The 16,664-nt window shown below is 51.9% G+C and overlaps 9 protein-coding genes across 9 annotated transcripts; 5 read left to right on the forward strand and 4 right to left on the reverse strand.

Moving 5' to 3' along the window:
* The first annotated feature begins 103 nt into the window (after positions 1-103).
* Positions 104-2,459, forward strand: BD324DRAFT_623747 (actin-domain-containing protein). The gene is made up of 8 exons (XM_022015620.1): positions 104-250; positions 290-339; positions 392-598; positions 639-747; positions 798-905; positions 949-1,458; positions 1,501-1,895; positions 1,937-2,459. Exons 1-8 carry the CDS (start codon positions 125-127, stop codon positions 2,190-2,192), a joined length of 1,761 nt encoding a protein of 586 aa, XP_021871893.1. The 5' UTR covers positions 104-124; the 3' UTR covers positions 2,193-2,459.
* Positions 2,460-2,461: 2 nt separating this feature from the next.
* BD324DRAFT_623755 (hypothetical protein) lies at positions 2,462-3,469 on the forward strand. The gene is made up of 3 exons (XM_022015621.1): positions 2,462-3,152; positions 3,208-3,252; positions 3,291-3,469. Exons 1-3 carry the CDS (start codon positions 2,542-2,544, stop codon positions 3,415-3,417), a joined length of 783 nt encoding a protein of 260 aa, XP_021871894.1. The 5' UTR covers positions 2,462-2,541; the 3' UTR covers positions 3,418-3,469.
* A 44-nt stretch (positions 3,470-3,513) lies between these two features.
* Positions 3,514-5,566, reverse strand: BD324DRAFT_623763 (hypothetical protein). The gene is made up of 8 exons (XM_022015622.1): positions 5,208-5,566; positions 5,029-5,157; positions 4,902-4,989; positions 4,406-4,847; positions 4,273-4,364; positions 3,927-4,221; positions 3,811-3,868; positions 3,514-3,750 (listed from the first exon to the last, which is right to left on the reverse strand). Exons 1-8 carry the CDS (start codon positions 5,289-5,291, stop codon positions 3,682-3,684), a joined length of 1,257 nt encoding a protein of 418 aa, XP_021871895.1. The 5' UTR covers positions 5,292-5,566; the 3' UTR covers positions 3,514-3,681.
* BD324DRAFT_656152 (glycoside hydrolase superfamily) lies at positions 5,567-7,495 on the reverse strand. Its single transcript, XM_022018836.1, has 8 exons — positions 7,209-7,495; positions 7,063-7,167; positions 6,900-7,020; positions 6,635-6,857; positions 6,466-6,594; positions 6,201-6,425; positions 6,010-6,159; positions 5,567-5,960 (listed from the first exon to the last, which is right to left on the reverse strand). Exons 1-8 carry the CDS (start codon positions 7,316-7,318, stop codon positions 5,659-5,661), a joined length of 1,365 nt encoding a protein of 454 aa, XP_021871896.1. The 5' UTR covers positions 7,319-7,495; the 3' UTR covers positions 5,567-5,658.
* A 133-nt stretch (positions 7,496-7,628) lies between these two features.
* Positions 7,629-8,999, forward strand: BD324DRAFT_407401 (hypothetical protein). Its single transcript, XM_022012702.1, has 7 exons — positions 7,629-7,798; positions 7,891-7,965; positions 8,141-8,178; positions 8,253-8,474; positions 8,546-8,608; positions 8,656-8,713; positions 8,766-8,999. The coding sequence occupies exons 1-6, from the start codon at positions 7,743-7,745 to the stop codon at positions 8,703-8,705; spliced, it is 504 nt and encodes a 167-aa protein (XP_021871897.1). The 5' UTR covers positions 7,629-7,742; the 3' UTR covers positions 8,706-8,713; positions 8,766-8,999.
* BD324DRAFT_623774 (hypothetical protein) lies at positions 8,835-11,028 on the forward strand. The gene is made up of 3 exons (XM_022015623.1): positions 8,835-9,502; positions 9,539-10,035; positions 10,085-11,028. The coding sequence occupies exons 1-3, from the start codon at positions 9,177-9,179 to the stop codon at positions 10,837-10,839; spliced, it is 1,578 nt and encodes a 525-aa protein (XP_021871898.1). The 5' UTR covers positions 8,835-9,176; the 3' UTR covers positions 10,840-11,028.
* BD324DRAFT_650453 (hypothetical protein) lies at positions 11,006-11,950 on the reverse strand (the record flags this gene model as incomplete). Its single annotated transcript, XM_022018147.1, has 1 exon — positions 11,006-11,950. The coding sequence occupies one exon, from the start codon at positions 11,948-11,950 to the stop codon at positions 11,006-11,008; it is 945 nt and encodes a 314-aa protein (XP_021871899.1).
* Positions 11,951-12,545: 595 nt separating this feature from the next.
* BD324DRAFT_623778 (hypothetical protein) lies at positions 12,546-14,298 on the reverse strand. Its single transcript, XM_022015624.1, has one exon. The coding sequence runs from the start codon at positions 13,918-13,920 to the stop codon at positions 12,874-12,876; it is 1,047 nt and encodes a 348-aa protein (XP_021871900.1). The 5' UTR covers positions 13,921-14,298; the 3' UTR covers positions 12,546-12,873.
* Positions 14,299-14,330: 32 nt separating this feature from the next.
* BD324DRAFT_623780 (general substrate transporter) lies at positions 14,331-16,528 on the forward strand. Its single transcript, XM_022015625.1, has 9 exons — positions 14,331-14,535; positions 14,580-14,617; positions 14,657-14,995; positions 15,051-15,179; positions 15,219-15,546; positions 15,612-15,856; positions 15,901-15,987; positions 16,029-16,128; positions 16,191-16,528. Exons 1-9 carry the CDS (start codon positions 14,431-14,433, stop codon positions 16,374-16,376), a joined length of 1,557 nt encoding a protein of 518 aa, XP_021871901.1. The 5' UTR covers positions 14,331-14,430; the 3' UTR covers positions 16,377-16,528.
* Positions 16,529-16,664: the final 136 nt, after the last annotated feature.

Genomic DNA, 16,664 nt, shown 5'->3' on the forward strand with positions numbered 1-16,664 from the left:
GCTCGTTCAGAAAAAAATCTTGAAGCCGATGCCGGCTTACGTCAGCGCAATGTCCGATGTTTCAGCTTCGGGTCGTTGCTAGCTGAGCGCGTAGAAAGATGTCCATATACATATATCGCTCGCGATGGCGGCTTCAGCAGTACCACCGAGACTGTCTGAAGGAGGTCCATCGACGTTGACACCTGTCAAGAGACCTACTTTCGTCGACACACCGGGTAGATCAAGACCGTCGGGCGCTTCTCCGGCCTATGTGAGCTCGGAAGTCGGACGCTACTGAAGCTTGTTTCAGAGCTCACGCAAGCACTCGCTGTATGGTATAGAGGATCGAGTGGTATTAGAGTGAGCTATGAAGAATATGAGGTACTTCTACATCCAGCTCATCTGTGCGCAGCCTGGGCTCACGTGTATGGAAAGTGGGATTCTCAGGGGAGACTGAACCCCGAGCAGTCTTCTGGGCTCAAGGTGACCGAGATGAGGACGGTTCTGAGATTTGGGATCTCGACATGAGCAAATTACAGGGATGTAGAGGAGACAGGCGAGAGGGTCGAAGGCTGGTCGGCGTGAGGCTGGTGAGAAAGCTACGGGATGTATTCAACAAGTCAGTGCGACGATCGGGTCATTCTGATGCGTATCAGCAGACACCTCATGTCCGATCCAAAATTGAGAAAAGTCATCGTTGTAGAGAATACCTTTCTGCCCATTGCGGTGAAAGAGATGATTGCTCAGGCTCTGTTCGAGAATTTAAAGGTACGATTCTTCCTGGGACGAGGTTGGAGAGGCCTGACCACGAGCGACAGATTCCCTCACTAGCTTTCACATCGTCTAGTCTACTTTCGCTCGCTGCAAGCGGACGAATCACCGGCCTTGTAATTGACATCGGATGGTTAGAGACGACAGTGACACCAGTGAGCCATGCGGATACCATGTCAAGCTGATCACAGGATACAGGTGTATTATTCTCGACCCCTCTGTCACCTCGCACGGTCAACGCCACTTGCTGGACGCGCGTTACATAGGCGTCTCAGGGCACTTCTTCACCATCATGGTTCGTATTATCCTCCCTCTCCGTCATCATCATCCGCAAGACCACATCCAGTCCGGCCATCACGCGATGTCCTCAAAGATCAGCTGATAGAACGTATCATCACGGAGGCATGCTTTGTTGTACCTGCCCTTGCCCGTTTGGGCCCATCCAGACCGACCGACCGACCCAGCGATCCACCAGTCGAGGAGATGGACGATGTGTTATTAATGGACAGTCTCAAGTCTCGCTATCAGATGGCCTCCGTCGCCAAAGATCTGACATTCTCTGTCCCTGCGGGCAGCTCCGGGCTCCCTCCGGGGGAGCTGGTGGTACCTGGCTGGATCAGAGAACGGGCAGCTGAGGTTCTATTTGATGACGATGATGAGGGAGAATCAGACGGGCTGGCAACTATCGTCCTGCAGTCCATTCTGAAGGTGAATCTAAGTGCCCATAAGTGACGACTGACTTTGGAGTAGCTACCTGTCGATCTCCGGCCTTTGCTCATATCCACGATACTCGTGGCGGGGGGCACATCATCACTATCAGGATTGATACAACGGCTCAGGATATCTCTGCTCAGCTTGCTTCGACCGCCACCAGATTCGTCGAGAACCGATAACATGGAAGTTGACCAGCCAGTGAATCCGCTACGCTTAGATTCAATAGCCGGGACTGAGAGCCCGAAGGTGGACTCGATACGCGGCCGTAGGCGCAACCTCGAGCCGTATAGCTCTTTGTATCCCTTGGCGTCGAAGCTGGCAATCCTCAATGATCCATCGCCAATGGAAGGCGAAGGAGCGCTCAAGAATGCTGGCGTAGCACCTAAGTGGACGCCTGGACTCCTCAGCTGGGTAGGCGCGTCGCTGGCCGGGTAAGTCCTTGAACAGAGAGATCAAACTCATCACGTCGCAGAGTTCTCAAAACCTCAGGGCCTGCGATGCTTTTGGAAGACTACGAGACGAGACTGTCTACCTCGGCGTCTCGCGGTCAAGTATATCGCCAAGAATTGGAAGAGACAAGAGCCGAACTGGCCGCCTCGTTTGGTCTCAGCCTCGACGAATTGAGACCCGGCGAAGCTGTGAACGATGTCAAGAGGGAGAACGAGTACCTGAGGCGGAAACGAGGTTGGAGAGACAGCGTCATAGACGATTGGACTCGAGGAGTGTAATCAAGCGTCGCCACTGTGTCGAATGCCTATACCTTTGCAGACCCATCCCTTGGCAATCCTTTCATGAATCTCCAAGCTCAAATTCGGCCACGTAATCGACCGGACTAGGGGATGACACCCACTTCGGGCGAAGTAGGGCCGGACCCTCAGAAGGCCGCGAGAGATAGAAGGGTGGAGACTTCTGCATACCCTTTCAGATAGTCAGTCCTTTCTCTTCTGACAGTAAACATTGCTCTATATAAAGGCCCTACATGTTCTCCATTCGCCACCGCTCTCTCATATCATATCTGACTTCGCCAACGCCTACTTACTCTGTCAATCTTTACAATCGAGATCACGTTGCTCAAATATGTCTGAATTCAAATGGGATGATGAAAGTCTGAAAGGTCTGACGGGACAACACCTGATCAATGGCAAGATTGTCAGTCTCGCTCGAACCAAAAATCAGGCTCAGTATGAGACAAACCTCAGCCGCCTCGAAGGCTATCAGAACTCGCTCGCCGACGGAACAATCACGCACGGCAACAGGTATGATCTTGCGGATCTGTATTCTGGGGGAAGCAAAGATGGCGTCAATTATGACGACTTGCTCAAGAATCTCTCCAGGTGTTCATTCTTCAACAAAGAGCGAGGCTGGTCAGGTCCTTATGGCGTTGAAAGTATAGAGGACCTCGAGGCGCGACTCGATCAGGAAACTCGAACGGCAGCGATCGATTGCCGAATGTCCAAACAGTACGAGATCTGCAAAGACTTGGCCAGTAAATGTCCCATCCCGGGGACCAAGGTCGGAGTGGTCACTGACTCTACATCTGACGTGGCCGAAGCCTTCGCAGTCATCATACCTCCTACCAAAGAAGGCTCTGAGCAAATTTTTAGCGCGTCGGCTTTCATGAACGACTACTCTGAGACTGCCAACTGGCTCCGATCTGCCTTTGAACGAACAAAGGAATTGCCCATCGTGTGAGTCTTTCCGTAAGAACATGACGGCACTATCAGCTAGCTGAGAGATTTACAGAATTCCTACAACGGATAGGGGCGCAGTAAGCCTTAGAAGCCTCAGGTGAGTATATACTGGCAGAGTTTAGCTCACTTTCTCAGGCTCGTCGACCCGGATACGGATAGTGATACCCAGAGCTTCCGTGTACCGCTCGATCTCACTGGCCGGATGCTCGACACTTCAGACATTGAGACGATCCAAGGTGGAGGAATCAGTATCGATAATTAGTCCGAGAATGTCCGCACTCAATAATCGGGCTACATGATCATTTAAAGACGAGATATGAATTTCTGAGAATGCACTGAGAATGCAACGACCGGCGTGACTCGTGATTGCTGTCATGCCTTCTGCTTGATCTTCCGGTCAGAGAATGCAAGGGCATCGCCGTCCCCGCTCAGGTGACACAATCCTGGTAGGACTAATACATATACATACATTGCGGCCAGACTGCCATGCTGTGTCAAGACTCGATCCTGGCGACATTGGATATCCCTACTTTGCCTTGCGTTCTTTCCGAGTCGGTGCTGAAGAATTTCTCTTTGCCCATCGCAATCCGCAAGCCTGGAGTCCAGCAGGTCAGTCATATTGCCTGTCAAAGCTCTCTCAAAAGTGAAGACTGACGTTGCACAAAGTTTTCGGACCCAACGGTCCCTTGCGCCATTCGGGACTATCTGTCCGTCTACAAGGGCAATGACATCAATAGGGTTCTGCACCAGCTGTACCTGGCCGGGACTCACCCGCAGGTCACACAGACGTGCATACCCTCTCCACCCTCTACCCCCGTTGCCTGCACTCTCGCAGTCTGAGCATTCGCGGCTTTCTTCGCCTTTTTCTTCTCTCTAGCCGCTGGGTCTTTAGGCGGACGACCCACTTTGCCAGCGACACTCGGTTTCGTCGCATTAGCGTAGTCAGGTGATGATGGCGAAGACGAATCGAGGGAAGAATCGTCTTCGTCGTCTGATGCCGAAGAGGAAGGTGTTTGTAAGTTCGCCGAGGGGCGAGAGGGAGATGCATCGAGATAGGATGGTATCGCTGCAGAGAAAGGTTAGTCAAGTTCCTTGATCAGTCGAGAACTCCACCCACGCATATCGTCCTCGCCATATTCCTGTTGCAACTCTCTGAGCTCTTCTCTTAGCTTCTCGTTCTCTAATTTGAGCTCGAGAAACGCATCAAGGCTGCTCCTGTCTCAGCTGAGGGGAAAGGCGATAAAACTGACGATTGCGCATTTCCATCAGATTCTCCCGTAGGTTCCGCGGTACTCCGCCCCATGACCCATATGGCTTTGCCTTTAAGATCCACGCCATTCTTCCCTTCTACTTGACTGACGGTCCCATTCATCCCCGTACCAAGCTGCATGGTTCGCTCTTCAATTTCACCTGGATTCTCCACCCCTGTAGCGTGTGCTCTAACCTCCCACACGACCTGGCCAGGCTTCTTGGGTACAGAATCTTTGCTAGACGCCTTCTTCGAGGTGTTGGGGACGGTCTCAACACGGATGAATGTGGTTTCGGACTTTGTACTGGTCCCGATAGGCAGCGCAGGTCCAGACGGGGTGTTGAGGGAAGTCATGGTCGTAGTGGATGAATCGGAATTCTGTGGACTGGGGTTGGGAGCCAGTAGGTGGACAAAGAACTTCTTCAACTGAGGACGATCGGGAGCTGGAGTATTTGCCAGTCAGCTTCGGACATATGAGGCTAGCGGAAAAAACGTACAATGGACGATCTCCAGAAAGTCTTTCCCCTCCAATGCGGCTGGACTTTGACCGATCATTTCCTCCACTGAGGGCGAGACGAACATGATCTGAGCTGTCAGCTGTGCCGAAGGAGCTCGCTCAATCACCTTCCAGGTGTACTGCACTCCTCCAGCATCTCCGGATGTACTCGGCTTGACGACTGGCTTGATGCAAAACAAGGCGGACCCAACCAACTCCTGCATCAACAGTTGAGGCCACCTCTTGCGACGAGTGAACTGTTCAGGAGGGTCAGTGAGGTTTGATAGACATGTCTAAGTCCCCATACCTCGAAGCCATTACCGACATCCTTATCCTCTCCATTGGTCAAGACATACCCTGCTCCATTTATGGTAGAGGCGAGTAAAGACATTGCCGATCGAAGTTAATAGAGATATGATACCAGCCAAGGTCGTTCCGAAGATCAGAACGACTGCCTGCTAAGCACCCGTGTCTGGCTTTCCTGATTGATTGACTCCTGCTGAATTCCAAATGCTTGTCGCTCGCTGACGGAAGCCAGCCGTGGCTACTGGCTACCTTGATCTTGACGAAAACAGCAGCTAGAAGTTGCGACTAATGAAATGTCTCGGTACGATCGTCACGGATCCGCCTTTACGTAAAGGCATCAACAGTCATCTTTTCCACGGTAGCGAGTGGCACCAATGGACATCCCATGAAAGAAAAATAGCGCTACAAAGATACTACTACTCTAGACATCTATCTTCGTTATATATGTTTATCTAAAGCGTCAGGTACAGAGTGAGCATGACCAAGAGGAACGAGAGAAGAAATGGCGCAGATTTGGCTGGAGATGAACCATAATAATAGGGTGGATAACCCCCATACCCTCCACCCCCATTACCACCACCACTCGAGGAACCACTGGACAGAGGGGGAGCTGTATAGTTGAAACCGGCGTCCACACAACCGTTAGAAAGGAGCGGATAGACACGTTGCGACATGTTGCTGACGTCTGAAGGGATCCAACCGTCTCCAATGCCCATGCGGTATGACCAGGTATCGATGTCCCACTCCTGCTTCCCTGTGACTCGCTTCAGTTTGGGAAGAAAAATGGTACCTCCGAGACTCACAGCTCCAGAAATACCACCCAAGTGAAGGCTGACCCGGGCCATTTGGCTCGTAAGCAGCCAATTGCGCCTCAAACATGAGCCTGAGCCATGTGCGCTTGGCCGTATCATCGCCATCGTTCTGGTCTGAGCTCGAGGTATTGGGTGGGTTGCCTGGATCGAGGTCAATGTCGATCGAGTGCCACATTGCTTACCAGACTCCAAACTCCACTCGCCCACCACGGTAGGTAAGAGATTCAGATCGGTAGATTTGAGGAGATACGAAATGTTACAGATGGACTGGAGTATGGCATGATGAGTCAGGTTTCCAAGAGGTGGGAACGCATAGTATTGATGAGTGTCGATGACAGTCGGGATAGAGGACTCTCCAGAGCTGGATGGATCATAGCCTGCCCAGTATTGAGGCCCCCAGAATGCGTCTGGTGTTTGTCAGTCGATCTCCCGCTGGAGGGCACTCACCGTGTATGGTCATGTTCATCTGACCATGCGACACAGACGTCATGTTAGACATGCCGCCGGAATAGAACGATTTGAGCTGAGACATGTTGAAAGTGTTGCCTAATCTGGGCTCATTTAATAGCTCGATAGCTGCATATATCAGCCTTGTGTTGCCTTGAACATCGCTTACAGGTCACTACGCCTCCATATTGGGATTGCGAGAATTCCTGCGTCAAATTTCGGATGACGTTGAGACTACGATCTATATTTGAAGAATTGGTCGCAAATAGCACAGGGCCGATGAGTCCAGAGTTGTCCTGACCATTCTGAGACCCAGGTGCACCATGTAGGTCGATAAGGACTGTCAGGCCTAGTTCTTGGGCCCAGTTGACCGCTTGGATGAGATACGGGAACTGTGAGATGGGTCAGAATCGTCTACAAAACTGCAAACTTACTTGACCAGAGACATATGGCTCGTAGTCCAGCAGATCGACGGCCCAGTACCCGATCGGGATCCTCACTGCATTCAGTCCTGCAGCTTGGATGGCCACAAGGTCGTCCCGAGTATAGAATGTACTGACGCAGAGATAAGCGACAGTGCCGTCTCCCATGACTCACCTCCAATGATCTTGTAATAAACCCAAGCACGCTTCCTTGCCCAACTGATTACAGAGATGCCATTCATCCGCAGCGGTAGTGTCATAAAACAGGGAAGGCGTCATCCTGCCTTGATCAGCTGCGCACACAGGGATTGTTTCACATACCATTGCTCCACCAGTAACCAACCGCCTAGATTGACACCTCGAATGACATTGCCACTCGCGATCGCCACGAGCGACGTCGCCAAGAGGAGGTGGTGGAAGAGTTGGTGCATCGATGGGATCAGCGGGGGATGTTGTCCATGAACATAGTCGCCTCTACTCCTAGCTTCGAGCCCTTATATGACGCCCTGTGGAATATTCGGATCTGGGTGATTATTATGCACAGGTCGATGCGCCCATTATCGTCAACAGTGAACAGTACAGACCGGCCACCAGCCAGGAACATTAAGAATTCACTCATTCACACCTCCGATCCGCGGCCGGGGGAGGGGGATTGAAAAGCGGTGCCATGGCTGCCACGTGGCACCATTCTCCCACGGTTGTAAATCCCGCTTTACCGGTGACGTCTTGGCATATTCCATTCATCCCATGGTCCTTGATCATCTTTGAACGTCGCTATCAGCAATCACTCGGTGGCGATCACATTCATAGGTTGAGGATCCGATCGTAGCTTGAGCTGGCTTGCCCCTTGACCAAATGGTTACACAGAGTAACCCAGACTCGAGGCCATTGCCAGACGGCTGGATCACACAGTGAGTATAACAGTCGCGGGGGAAGCTTGGCAGATTTGGCCCCCCCTGAACACGGTGTGGGGATCCAGCGACACTGATCATGGATTTATCAGATTCAACGAAGACCACAAAACATGGTTTTATGTCAACAAGAATGCACCTGGAGGTCCAAAGAGTCAATGGACACAGTGAGTCCAGCAGCAGCAAATCTTGTAAGTTGCACGTTTTGCTCACCTGAGATTTAGCCCCGCCGATGATCAACCCCAATCCTATGCACCGCCAGCTGGTCCTCCGCCGGGCAAGTCACCTGCTCCGACCGAAGAGAAGCGGGATGGACAGGCCGATTCATACTACAACAACCAGAACAACGCATCGTCATCGCCGTATCAACAGCAGCAACAGCCACCGCAACAACAACAGAGAAGCGGTGGTGGATTATTCGGTAAACTATTGAACAAGGTCAGCGGTAACCAAGGACATGCACCTTCTGGTCAATATGGTGGCGGATACCCACAGCAACAGCAATATGGAGGGTACCAACAACAGCAGTATGGTGGAGGGTACCAGCAGCAGCCCATGTACGCTCAACAGCCCATGATGCAGCAAGGATATGGTGGAGGCTATGGTGGAGGCTATGGTGGAGGATATGGGGGAGGATACGGTGGCGGATACGGACCGCCAAGACGACAGGGAATGGGTGCGGGAGGAGCGGTAGGTGTTCAACTGCCACCGGTGCACACATGCTTGAACGTCGCTGACCGCTTTCAGGCCGCTCTCGGAGTCGGTGGTGGTCTGTTAGGTGGTATGCTCATCGGGGACATGATGGCAGATGTGAGCTTGCAGTGCAACCTTGTCAGATGGCAGCTTACTCGATACAGCAACAAATGGACGCCTACCAAGACGGATTCCAAGATGGTGCTATGGATGATGGTGGTGGTGAGCTTCCCAACTCTTTGATTCACTCCCTTGGCTGACCAGGCAACCACAGGAGGTGGGGACTTTGACGGTGGTGGTGGAGACTTCTAGGAGATGGTGGTGGGAGTAAGGAATTAGAAGAGTACTTCTTGAGGATTGGGTTTCACTTGGACCGCTTCGAAACACGGGTTTGCATTCGTATATGACCATGTATGCTTGGGCAGCCACAGACCCTTGCAGGAGGTTTGCTCCTAGACATGCGCCCACCGTCTGCCGGATTATTAGAGCCGAAATCTAGCATTCAATGTCTGTTTCATCTTGAGTTCTACCATCTTTCTTTCGCCTGTCGTCGTGCTCGAATCACAACGACGCATCACATTGCTCCTCAGTCTTGCTGCTTGTCCTCACGAATGCCCCCAAAAGTCTACTCTGTATTCCCTGGTCTTCCCTACGTCTCAGGGTCCTCATCAAGCTTAGGAGAGACATGAATCAACCCTTCAAGTCTCGTCTCGACGACCAAACGACAGGAGAGTATCATGACGAACCACTGCCACGAGAAATCAGCCGTTCAGCTATAATAGTGGACACCAGCATGAGTGCGCTCACTGGACCTTCCTCTGATAGAGTATCACATCGACGCTCAACCTCCAATGGCTCTCTCGATTCGATTATATCGGTCAAATCTGTCTCTGGGCGCAACTTGTTGAGGAGACTCATCATCCCTCTTGTGATCCTATTGTCCATCTCTCTTGCATCCGCGAGTCAGACTGAGGCTGCACATTATCTCCTTGTGGAGCTCAACTACAATCAGTAAGTTCCAATTCTAAATTTGACTGACATGCGCAGATCATACTTCGCATTCTTTCTCACCCATGTCAGTTTCATCGCTGTCTTTCCTCTCCATATCCTCATCCTATGGATCTTTCGGCCATCGATAAGACCTGCAGTATACTTAGAAGGCTTAAGAAATGTCATCGGCGACCAAATGGATCTCACGCACTCAGGTCATGAGGCAACATGGCGAGAAATAGCCCCTGGTTGGGTCAAGAAGTCTATCGGGATGACCGTGCTCATCTCCCTACCTGCGCTATCATGGTTTATCGCTGTAGTCTTCACGACTGCAATGGATGTCACTACGATATACGCCACGAGTACCTTCTACGCCTACTTCTTCTCCATGTTGTTGCTCAAGCAACCCTTATCACGGATTACCATCGGAAGCATCTGCATGGCCTTTGCCGGAGTTTTGGTCATTGTTTTCGCGGGCTCGTCCAAGTCAAATGGGACGTCAGTGGATAATGGCCCGAAGAACAGGGTGCTGGGAGATATCATCATGACTGGTGGTGAGTGTGCCGTCACGTTGCCAGACTATGCTGACGCATGGCGTTGCAGGTGCCATCTTTCTTGGACTATACGAGGTGGTTTACAAGCTAGCTCTTCCGGAGGAACCACCAGAGACTGCATCACGTCCTCCTACTGCTGCATACTCTGAGCTGCCTGTACACGCTACGCAGGCTGCCGAATTTGATCAGTCCCCGCCTGTATCTCGGGCAGGTACCCCTCCGCCTAGTCGACCCCGACCCCAAGGCCGTTCCCAGACTGTTAGAAGCGATGACATTCCACTTCGCGTTTCTCCGACTGCTGCTCGCTTTCCTGCAGGCACTGATGCTGCTCCGAAAACCAGTCGTCCGTCCTCACCAGCCTCGTCAGACTCTTCTTCTCGCAATCTCCCTTCCAAGCTCATCGAAGCCGACTCCCTCCAGCTGCCCCCTGCACTTCTGGCCAACTTTCTCACGAGCAGTATCGGTCTCACTACGATTTTCTTCCTCTGGATGCCTTTGCCAATCCTACACTGGCTTGGCTGGGAAACATTTCATTGGCCAGGGAGTCGAGGAGAATCCGCCATGGAAATCTGGACCGACCTCAACATCGTATCGTGGGGTGGGGCCATCTACAATGCTGGCCTGATGATCCTCATTGGTATTTGGGGACCAACGACTTCATCCGTTGCCAATCTCTTGACTATTGGACTCGTCGCTGTCTTTGATGCTGTATGGGGTGGCAGCATCCCTGACTTTCAGACCTTGGTTGGAGTCGCCATGATCTGCTTAGGATTCGGAGTCCTGCTGTGGGAAGGCGAGGGATAGTGGCTCCACCTGTATCAATTATAGATCGAACTACATTCATGCTGGATCGAACCAACACAACAGTGGTCCCAGAGTCGTGACCATCGCTTTAGGGACTAATGCATTGAACACAGACATTTGCTTTGGCACTGACAGTCACAAGTCATACGTAGATGAAGCTCTTTGATCAAGATCTGACGCTGATCTTAGCCCGGCGAGCACTGTCAAGTCCAAATGTATACTTTCTTGTGACCTGTCCTGACCCGCGGTTGACGGCTTCATCGCTCCCGCTCGACTTGGCAGATTTGTTTAGCTTCCAGTCTGGGGGCTGTTCCGCAGGTTCCAATGTCAGCTTGAACAATCCTCGACGGCTGTGTCTACTTTCGGACTGTAGAGTCGGCTTGACGCTGAGTGATTCGTGAGTAGCTTGAGGAGACGTGTCTTCAGTGTCGGAATTCTCTTCACGACATTCAACGCTACCGTCAGCTCTGTGCCACACTGGCCTGATTGTCACTGAAGTGGCGTCGCCTGTAATTTCAGTCACTCTTCTTCGTCCTTCGTCATCGATGGTGGAGGGCAGAAGGAATGCTCGGTACAGGTAGTTATCGGAAAGAGGGTCCCTCTGAGGCTCGCTAAGGTCGAAGGCGCGGAGGTTGGGGAAAAGCGATAGGCTCAAGTCAATTTCATCTGTCACGGCGAACAGGCGCGATTTGACGCCCATTTCGAAGTCGACTTGCTCCACTCCGGCTTTCCTCGATTCGTCCTGTACGTGGGAGAAGATATCCGCTGCCACTCGAGCGGAAGGATCGAAGAGGAAGGCCCCGTCGTATCGGGTCTCGTCTTTCCACTCCTCATCTCCAGAAGGGAACAAGAGGAGTAGAGACGCTTCATGATTGCCCTCCTCGTCCACTAAATCTTCCACGAGGTCCGGCAAGGTGAGCAGTGCCAAAACCTGGCCGGTTTGCCCGGAAGCACGGCCCCGCTGGCTCAGCTCGAGATTGGAGATCGATACCCAAAAAGATGAAGGGGCATAGAGGATATTTACTGGGCTTTCCAAGCCAAAAGTCGATGCCGCTGTTGTTGATTCAGGATGAATATTTATCTTCTCGCTTGTGATCTCCTTCAACGACATGCTTGTCGGTTCGGTGGCGATGGTAGTGACCTGAATATCCGCGCTGTGGACGGAGTATTACCCGCTTTGGATGGATTCAGAGGGCACGTCCGGGTTCATCATGATGACAATGGTGAGACAGAAAGTCGAGCAAGTGGCAATGACAAAGCACAATGTGTGGACGGGTGTCTGTATTGTCCGATGTCCACGCTTGCTCTAGTAAGGCTCATTCTGTCGGAGTTCAGAACATGACTTGGGTGAAGGAAATTCCAGATAAAGGATGCCTTCGACAGTCATCGGCATGAGGACAGCCTGCATACGTCGTCCCTCTTGCGTTGCGTCGAGCTCCCATCTGCATGATCGGCAGCACTTTCTGACTGATACAGACTGTACATTACAGTGTCACGGTTCGGATCCTCTCAGAGTAGGTCAAGTCTGGCGCTCGGGTCCAGCCGAAATTGACGGTATGTACCCATGGGCATCATGCAGGTCTATGAGATTGAATTACTTGGCTAAGCCTCACATCATCATGAAGATCCTCTTCTCGCCTCACAGCCTTAGTACAAGCCAGGATGCGGGGAGGGGGCAGTAGAGGGGGCGACAGCGTTATTCACAGGTTCGAAGTCGGAAACTACATATATACTGACGACTCTCAAGTGCCACAACTTCGTCTGAAATACTTTAGTGGCCAGGTTTCGTTTAAGACCCGACAGCATCAAGGGTAGCATGGTCTTAAGCCTTGTCGGAAAGGACGTTAAGCCGCATACTCAATAGTGCGTGTTCGTGACAGTCACCTCGTGCCATATTCCTTTGAAGTTGGAGATTGCTAATGTAGATCCTGTAGAGATCAAAGTCACGTATGAGTTTCTGGCTAGGGATATGTGATTCGTGTCTACGTTGCCAGTGTACTCATGCGCGGCATCTCCAACTACCTGCTTGCTTTCCTAGTGCGCTGTGATGATAGAGAGGCTTTCGAGCAGGTCAGAAAGATTCCCTCCATGGGTATTGTAAGGACCTGGGGAATCCTCATCTTTGCTTCGGTCTTCTGGCGGGGATACCGAATACTCCAGCTTGAAATCAACGAACACTCGGGACGTGGCCTCGGGCTGTGTATCAGCTTCCGTTTCTGTGTCGACTGGCTGAGTGGGATTGTTCCTGTGAATCTGGCCCACATTGAGCCAGCTTCCTGTAGTGCTCCCATCCTCTGCGTACTGCAGGACTCGGATTCGATTGTCCGCTCCAGACCCCAATCTGGGACGAACGTAGACGGCCCTAATGTGGCTCAGACCATCTGAGGCGCTCGCACTTGCCAGCTGGAACATGTGTAGACCGGGGTAATACTCGGCAGCGACAGTCTGCTGTCCGTCCTTCATGAGAGACGATTGAATGCCCAGATTGAACTTGATCAATTCTGGATCCTCACCGTTTCGATTCCCTAGGGAGATGGAGTATAGCGAACGTGAAGAGATTCTTGCATTGCTATCTTGAAGAAATCTTCCGCCATCCTTCGGGGTCCCAAAAAACAAAGTAAGCTGGGCTGTGTCGATCGTGCCTTCCTCTGCGAGATTATCGGGATCCACCGGCGGTATTCTGACCAGAGCCCATGCTTTACGAGCGCCTTGTTCAATATCGTCCTCCAAGGCAAAGCCACTGAGGCTCATGCCAAAGGTCCCAGCTTCCCTCCAAATGGTATTGCCTTTCTTTTGCAGTCCCAGTGACTCGCCTTTCGCCTGAGAACCAGAGTCCAGATCGAAGGTCTCTGTTTGAGGCTCTTGCTGCCCGACACTCCAGGCTCGGTGCTCAATATCCGCACTCGAAGTGACCAGCTGTTGAGCGTTTACGGTCCACTTCCCATGAGACGTCGTGGCTGATGTCATGTTTGAGGTCTTTTGGCTGAACGAAGGCGATTGGAATAATGGATGGGACCTAGTCTCCCTATTGATATATGTACCATAAGCATGTGTTCTCAGTCGACCGGAACTGATTCTCATGAAAGGTAGAACGAAATTGGAAGACAACGGATCTCATTCTCTGGGATCTGGCTGCTCACGATCGCTCTGTCCAATCATTTTGGTCACATGTTATTATCGTGGAGTGTCTCCTGCTTACATTGTGCAACGAACAGACGAGGCGAATCGGTTCATTAGTTGCGTTTATCAACAGGCCCCCACGACGTCGACTCCTAAGATTGCTGGGTGGCTTCTGATATGCTCTCTGAAAGCCGAGAAGATAAGCGCCGTCGTCTCTCAAGACAACGAGGAGCAAGACTGGGCGCGATAAGATTCCGAGCGGGCGTAGACGGTCCGATAACGGCCCCACCTGAGTTAGTCTCCATCAAACCTTGACCCCACTCTCGGATGAGTCCGCATGCATCCATTCCGCTTGGCAATGCCCTGGCCGTGGGTATTAATAAAGGCCTATCAACTAGAGGGGGGCAACATCGCTCTTCCCGTGTTCTGTACTCTGCGATACCTCTCCTGTCTATATTCCTTCCTGAGACCATGTTGACCAAGATCAACACGGGAACGTGGCTCCCGGCATGGGTGCCACAAACCAGCGGCATCTTGGCCTTCATTCTGTTATTCTGTGCGATGGTGGAGAGTGCGGTGAGTCTCACAATGACACGGACAGCGCTGAAGAGGCTTCAAAGACCAACGGATTCGATGGCTCCTTGTTGAACGGTCTCAAGTTGGGTGTCTGCGCGAGTCCAAGCTGACCAATGCTCAGCATCCTGCCCGTATATAAGGACTATTTCAATCTCACCCCGGCAACAACAGGCCTGAACACTGCGTCCGTGTACATCGGCAAGATCCTCGGTTTGTGGGCTTCAGGGCTCCTATGTGATCGACTTGGGAGACGACCGGTCATATTTTGGTCCTCCTTGGGCTCAATCATCGGAGTCATCATCATGGCGGCCGCTCAGAACATCGGTATGTTCGTAGCCGGTCGGGCGATCCTGGGTCTGTTCTCCAGCTGGGCAAGTGTGGCTGGAGCAGTCTATCTCTCAGAGACATTCGCAGCGAGATGGAGATCCTGGGGAGTGGGCATCTTGAACAACTTTTATTAGCAAGCGACACCGCTCCTCATCTTGAGGCGATTCGCTGACGGTCCATCCCACCAGTGTGGGCGCACTCATCGCGGCTGGCGTCACACTCGGTACATCCAAATGGCAATCTACATGGGCTTGGAGAGCACCGTGCTTGTTCCAAGGGATCTTTGCGATCATCTGCATCGTCCTACTCCCATTCATGTGAGTGCAAAGAGACTTTGTGGCTCAGATCTCATGTAGACCTGAGTCTCCTCGATGGCTTGCAGCACAAGGACTGCACGACGATGCACATCAAGTACTCGCTTCGGTCAACGCAGACGGAGATATGAACTCGCAGATCGTTCTCGTTCAGTTTAAAGAGATTGTCGACACGTTGGCATACGAAAAGAGCCACTCGACCATGTCACCCCTCGAAATGTTCAAGAGTAAGGTGTCTAGACGTCGACTCTTCATTGGGACGAGCCCAGGTTGGATGAGCTGCATCGTGGGCAACATCATTGCATCCTATTATCTAGGGGACGAGTTAAAAACCGCTGGTATTACGAACAGAGAGGATCAATTGAAAGCAGTGAGTCGGGGTCTCCGTCAATGGGAAAGGGGTTCACGCCGACCGCTGACGCGAAATACGCATAGAACGTCGTTTTAAACGTCTGGTGCCTCGTCACTTGCCTCACAGGGACTCAATTGGCCGTCAGTTGGGGTAGGAAGCCTACTGCCCTCCTATGTCAATTCAGTCTCACGACTTTCCTCTTTATCATTGGTGGATTGTCGAAAATGTACGCGAGCAATCCCCAAGGCGCCTCACAGGCCCTTGTTTATGGCGATGTTGCCTGTATTTTCCTCTTCCAGGGTGCATACTCCATCGCTTGGACACCTTTGTGAGTCCATCCAGGATCTCGAAGCGTTATGACTGACAGGCCAGGATGACCTTGTACCCGCCTGAGATTCTCAACTATTCCATTCGCGCCAACGGCTACACCTTGAAGCAATATTGCAATGCTCTCCCAGCGTGGGTCTCCTAGGCCATGCTCTGGGAGCTGACCGTTTCAGTCTTGTCCTGATCTACCTCATGCCCATTGGACTGGCAAACATTGGCTGGAAGATGTATTTCGTCAATGCCAGCTGGGATGTCCTTATTTTCATCGTCATTGTGAGTTTGATTCACACACACACTCTCTCTCACATATCTGATTCTCCTTCACGTCTCACCAGATCTTCACCTGGGTGGAGACCAAAGGGAAAACCCTCGAGGAGATTGACGAAATCTTCGAGGGTAGCAAGCATTCCGACGCTCCGAATCTCGCCAAAGTCGTCGCTGGGCAAGCTCGCATGGATCACGATGCTATGACGAAGACCGCGATGGGGGATGCTTATCTCGGCAAAGCCCACGAGGCTTGAGATTGAGAATCGATTGTGTTCTGGAACGTAAAGCTTTGTGTGCGCTCCTTGGTTGGACATGTATGTGCCCTGCATCTCTGTAGAATTTGATTAAACGTTTTGAGCCTCATAAGCCTCGGGTCAACGCTTGCTATGAAATGTTCATCTTGCAGACATAGGAGCGTTCACATCATCTCGCTCATATGGTCTCCATGGCAAGAAGCCCTCACATGCCACGTCTCACTGCTGATAGCCACATTCGGCGGACTCCGCTTTCCGGTCTTTCGGCTGACGAACGCGCCAGCTTTG

The sequence above is a fragment of the Kockovaella imperatae genome (assembly GCF_002102565.1).
Source record: "Kockovaella imperatae strain NRRL Y-17943 chromosome Unknown BD324scaffold_5, whole genome shotgun sequence".
Classification (NCBI taxonomy): domain Eukaryota; kingdom Fungi; phylum Basidiomycota; class Tremellomycetes; order Tremellales; family Cuniculitremaceae; genus Kockovaella; species Kockovaella imperatae.

Coding starts and splice junctions, on each gene's coding strand:
- BD324DRAFT_623747 (XM_022015620.1), top strand. CDS start 125: ATGGCGGCTTCAGCAGTACCACCGAGACTGTCTGAAGGAGGTCCATCG. Junction 1,459..1,500: donor TCCTGCAGTCCATTCTGAAG/GTGAATCTAAGT, acceptor ACTTTGGAGTAG/CTACCTGTCGATCTCCGGCC. Junction 1,896..1,936: donor GTAGGCGCGTCGCTGGCCGG/GTAAGTCCTTGA, acceptor ATCACGTCGCAG/AGTTCTCAAAACCTCAGGGC.
- BD324DRAFT_623755 (XM_022015621.1), top strand. CDS start 2,542: ATGTCTGAATTCAAATGGGATGATGAAAGTCTGAAAGGTCTGACGGGA. Junction 3,153..3,207: donor ACAAAGGAATTGCCCATCGT/GTGAGTCTTTCC, acceptor AGAGATTTACAG/AATTCCTACAACGGATAGGG. Junction 3,253..3,290: donor GTAAGCCTTAGAAGCCTCAG/GTGAGTATATAC, acceptor TCACTTTCTCAG/GCTCGTCGACCCGGATACGG.
- BD324DRAFT_623763 (XM_022015622.1), bottom strand. CDS start 5,291: ATGTCTTTACTCGCCTCTACCATAAATGGAGCAGGGTATGTCTTGACC. Junction 5,158..5,207: donor ATGTCGGTAATGGCTTCGAG/GTATGGGGACTT, acceptor CCTCCTGAACAG/TTCACTCGTCGCAAGAGGTG. Junction 3,869..3,926: donor CACGTCTGTGTGACCTGCGG/GTGAGTCCCGGC, acceptor TTGCCCTTGTAG/ACGGACAGATAGTCCCGAAT.
- BD324DRAFT_656152 (XM_022018836.1), bottom strand. CDS start 7,318: ATGCACCAACTCTTCCACCACCTCCTCTTGGCGACGTCGCTCGTGGCG. Junction 6,595..6,634: donor ATATGGAGGCGTAGTGACCT/GTAAGCGATGTT, acceptor TGATATATGCAG/CTATCGAGCTATTAAATGAG. Junction 6,160..6,200: donor CGAGTGGAGTTTGGAGTCTG/GTAAGCAATGTG, acceptor ACCTCGATCCAG/GCAACCCACCCAATACCTCG.
- BD324DRAFT_407401 (XM_022012702.1), top strand. CDS start 7,743: ATGGTTACACAGAGTAACCCAGACTCGAGGCCATTGCCAGACGGCTGG. Junction 7,799..7,890: donor CCAGACGGCTGGATCACACA/GTGAGTATAACA, acceptor TGGATTTATCAG/ATTCAACGAAGACCACAAAA. Junction 8,609..8,655: donor TCGGGGACATGATGGCAGAT/GTGAGCTTGCAG, acceptor TACTCGATACAG/CAACAAATGGACGCCTACCA.
- BD324DRAFT_623774 (XM_022015623.1), top strand. CDS start 9,177: ATGAATCAACCCTTCAAGTCTCGTCTCGACGACCAAACGACAGGAGAG. Junction 9,503..9,538: donor GTGGAGCTCAACTACAATCA/GTAAGTTCCAAT, acceptor TGACATGCGCAG/ATCATACTTCGCATTCTTTC. Junction 10,036..10,084: donor AGATATCATCATGACTGGTG/GTGAGTGTGCCG, acceptor ATGGCGTTGCAG/GTGCCATCTTTCTTGGACTA.
- BD324DRAFT_623778 (XM_022015624.1), bottom strand. CDS start 13,920: ATGAGAATCAGTTCCGGTCGACTGAGAACACATGCTTATGGTACATAT.
- BD324DRAFT_623780 (XM_022015625.1), top strand. CDS start 14,431: ATGTTGACCAAGATCAACACGGGAACGTGGCTCCCGGCATGGGTGCCA. Junction 14,618..14,656: donor TCCTTGTTGAACGGTCTCAA/GTTGGGTGTCTG, acceptor ACCAATGCTCAG/CATCCTGCCCGTATATAAGG. Junction 15,857..15,900: donor TCCATCGCTTGGACACCTTT/GTGAGTCCATCC, acceptor CTGACAGGCCAG/GATGACCTTGTACCCGCCTG.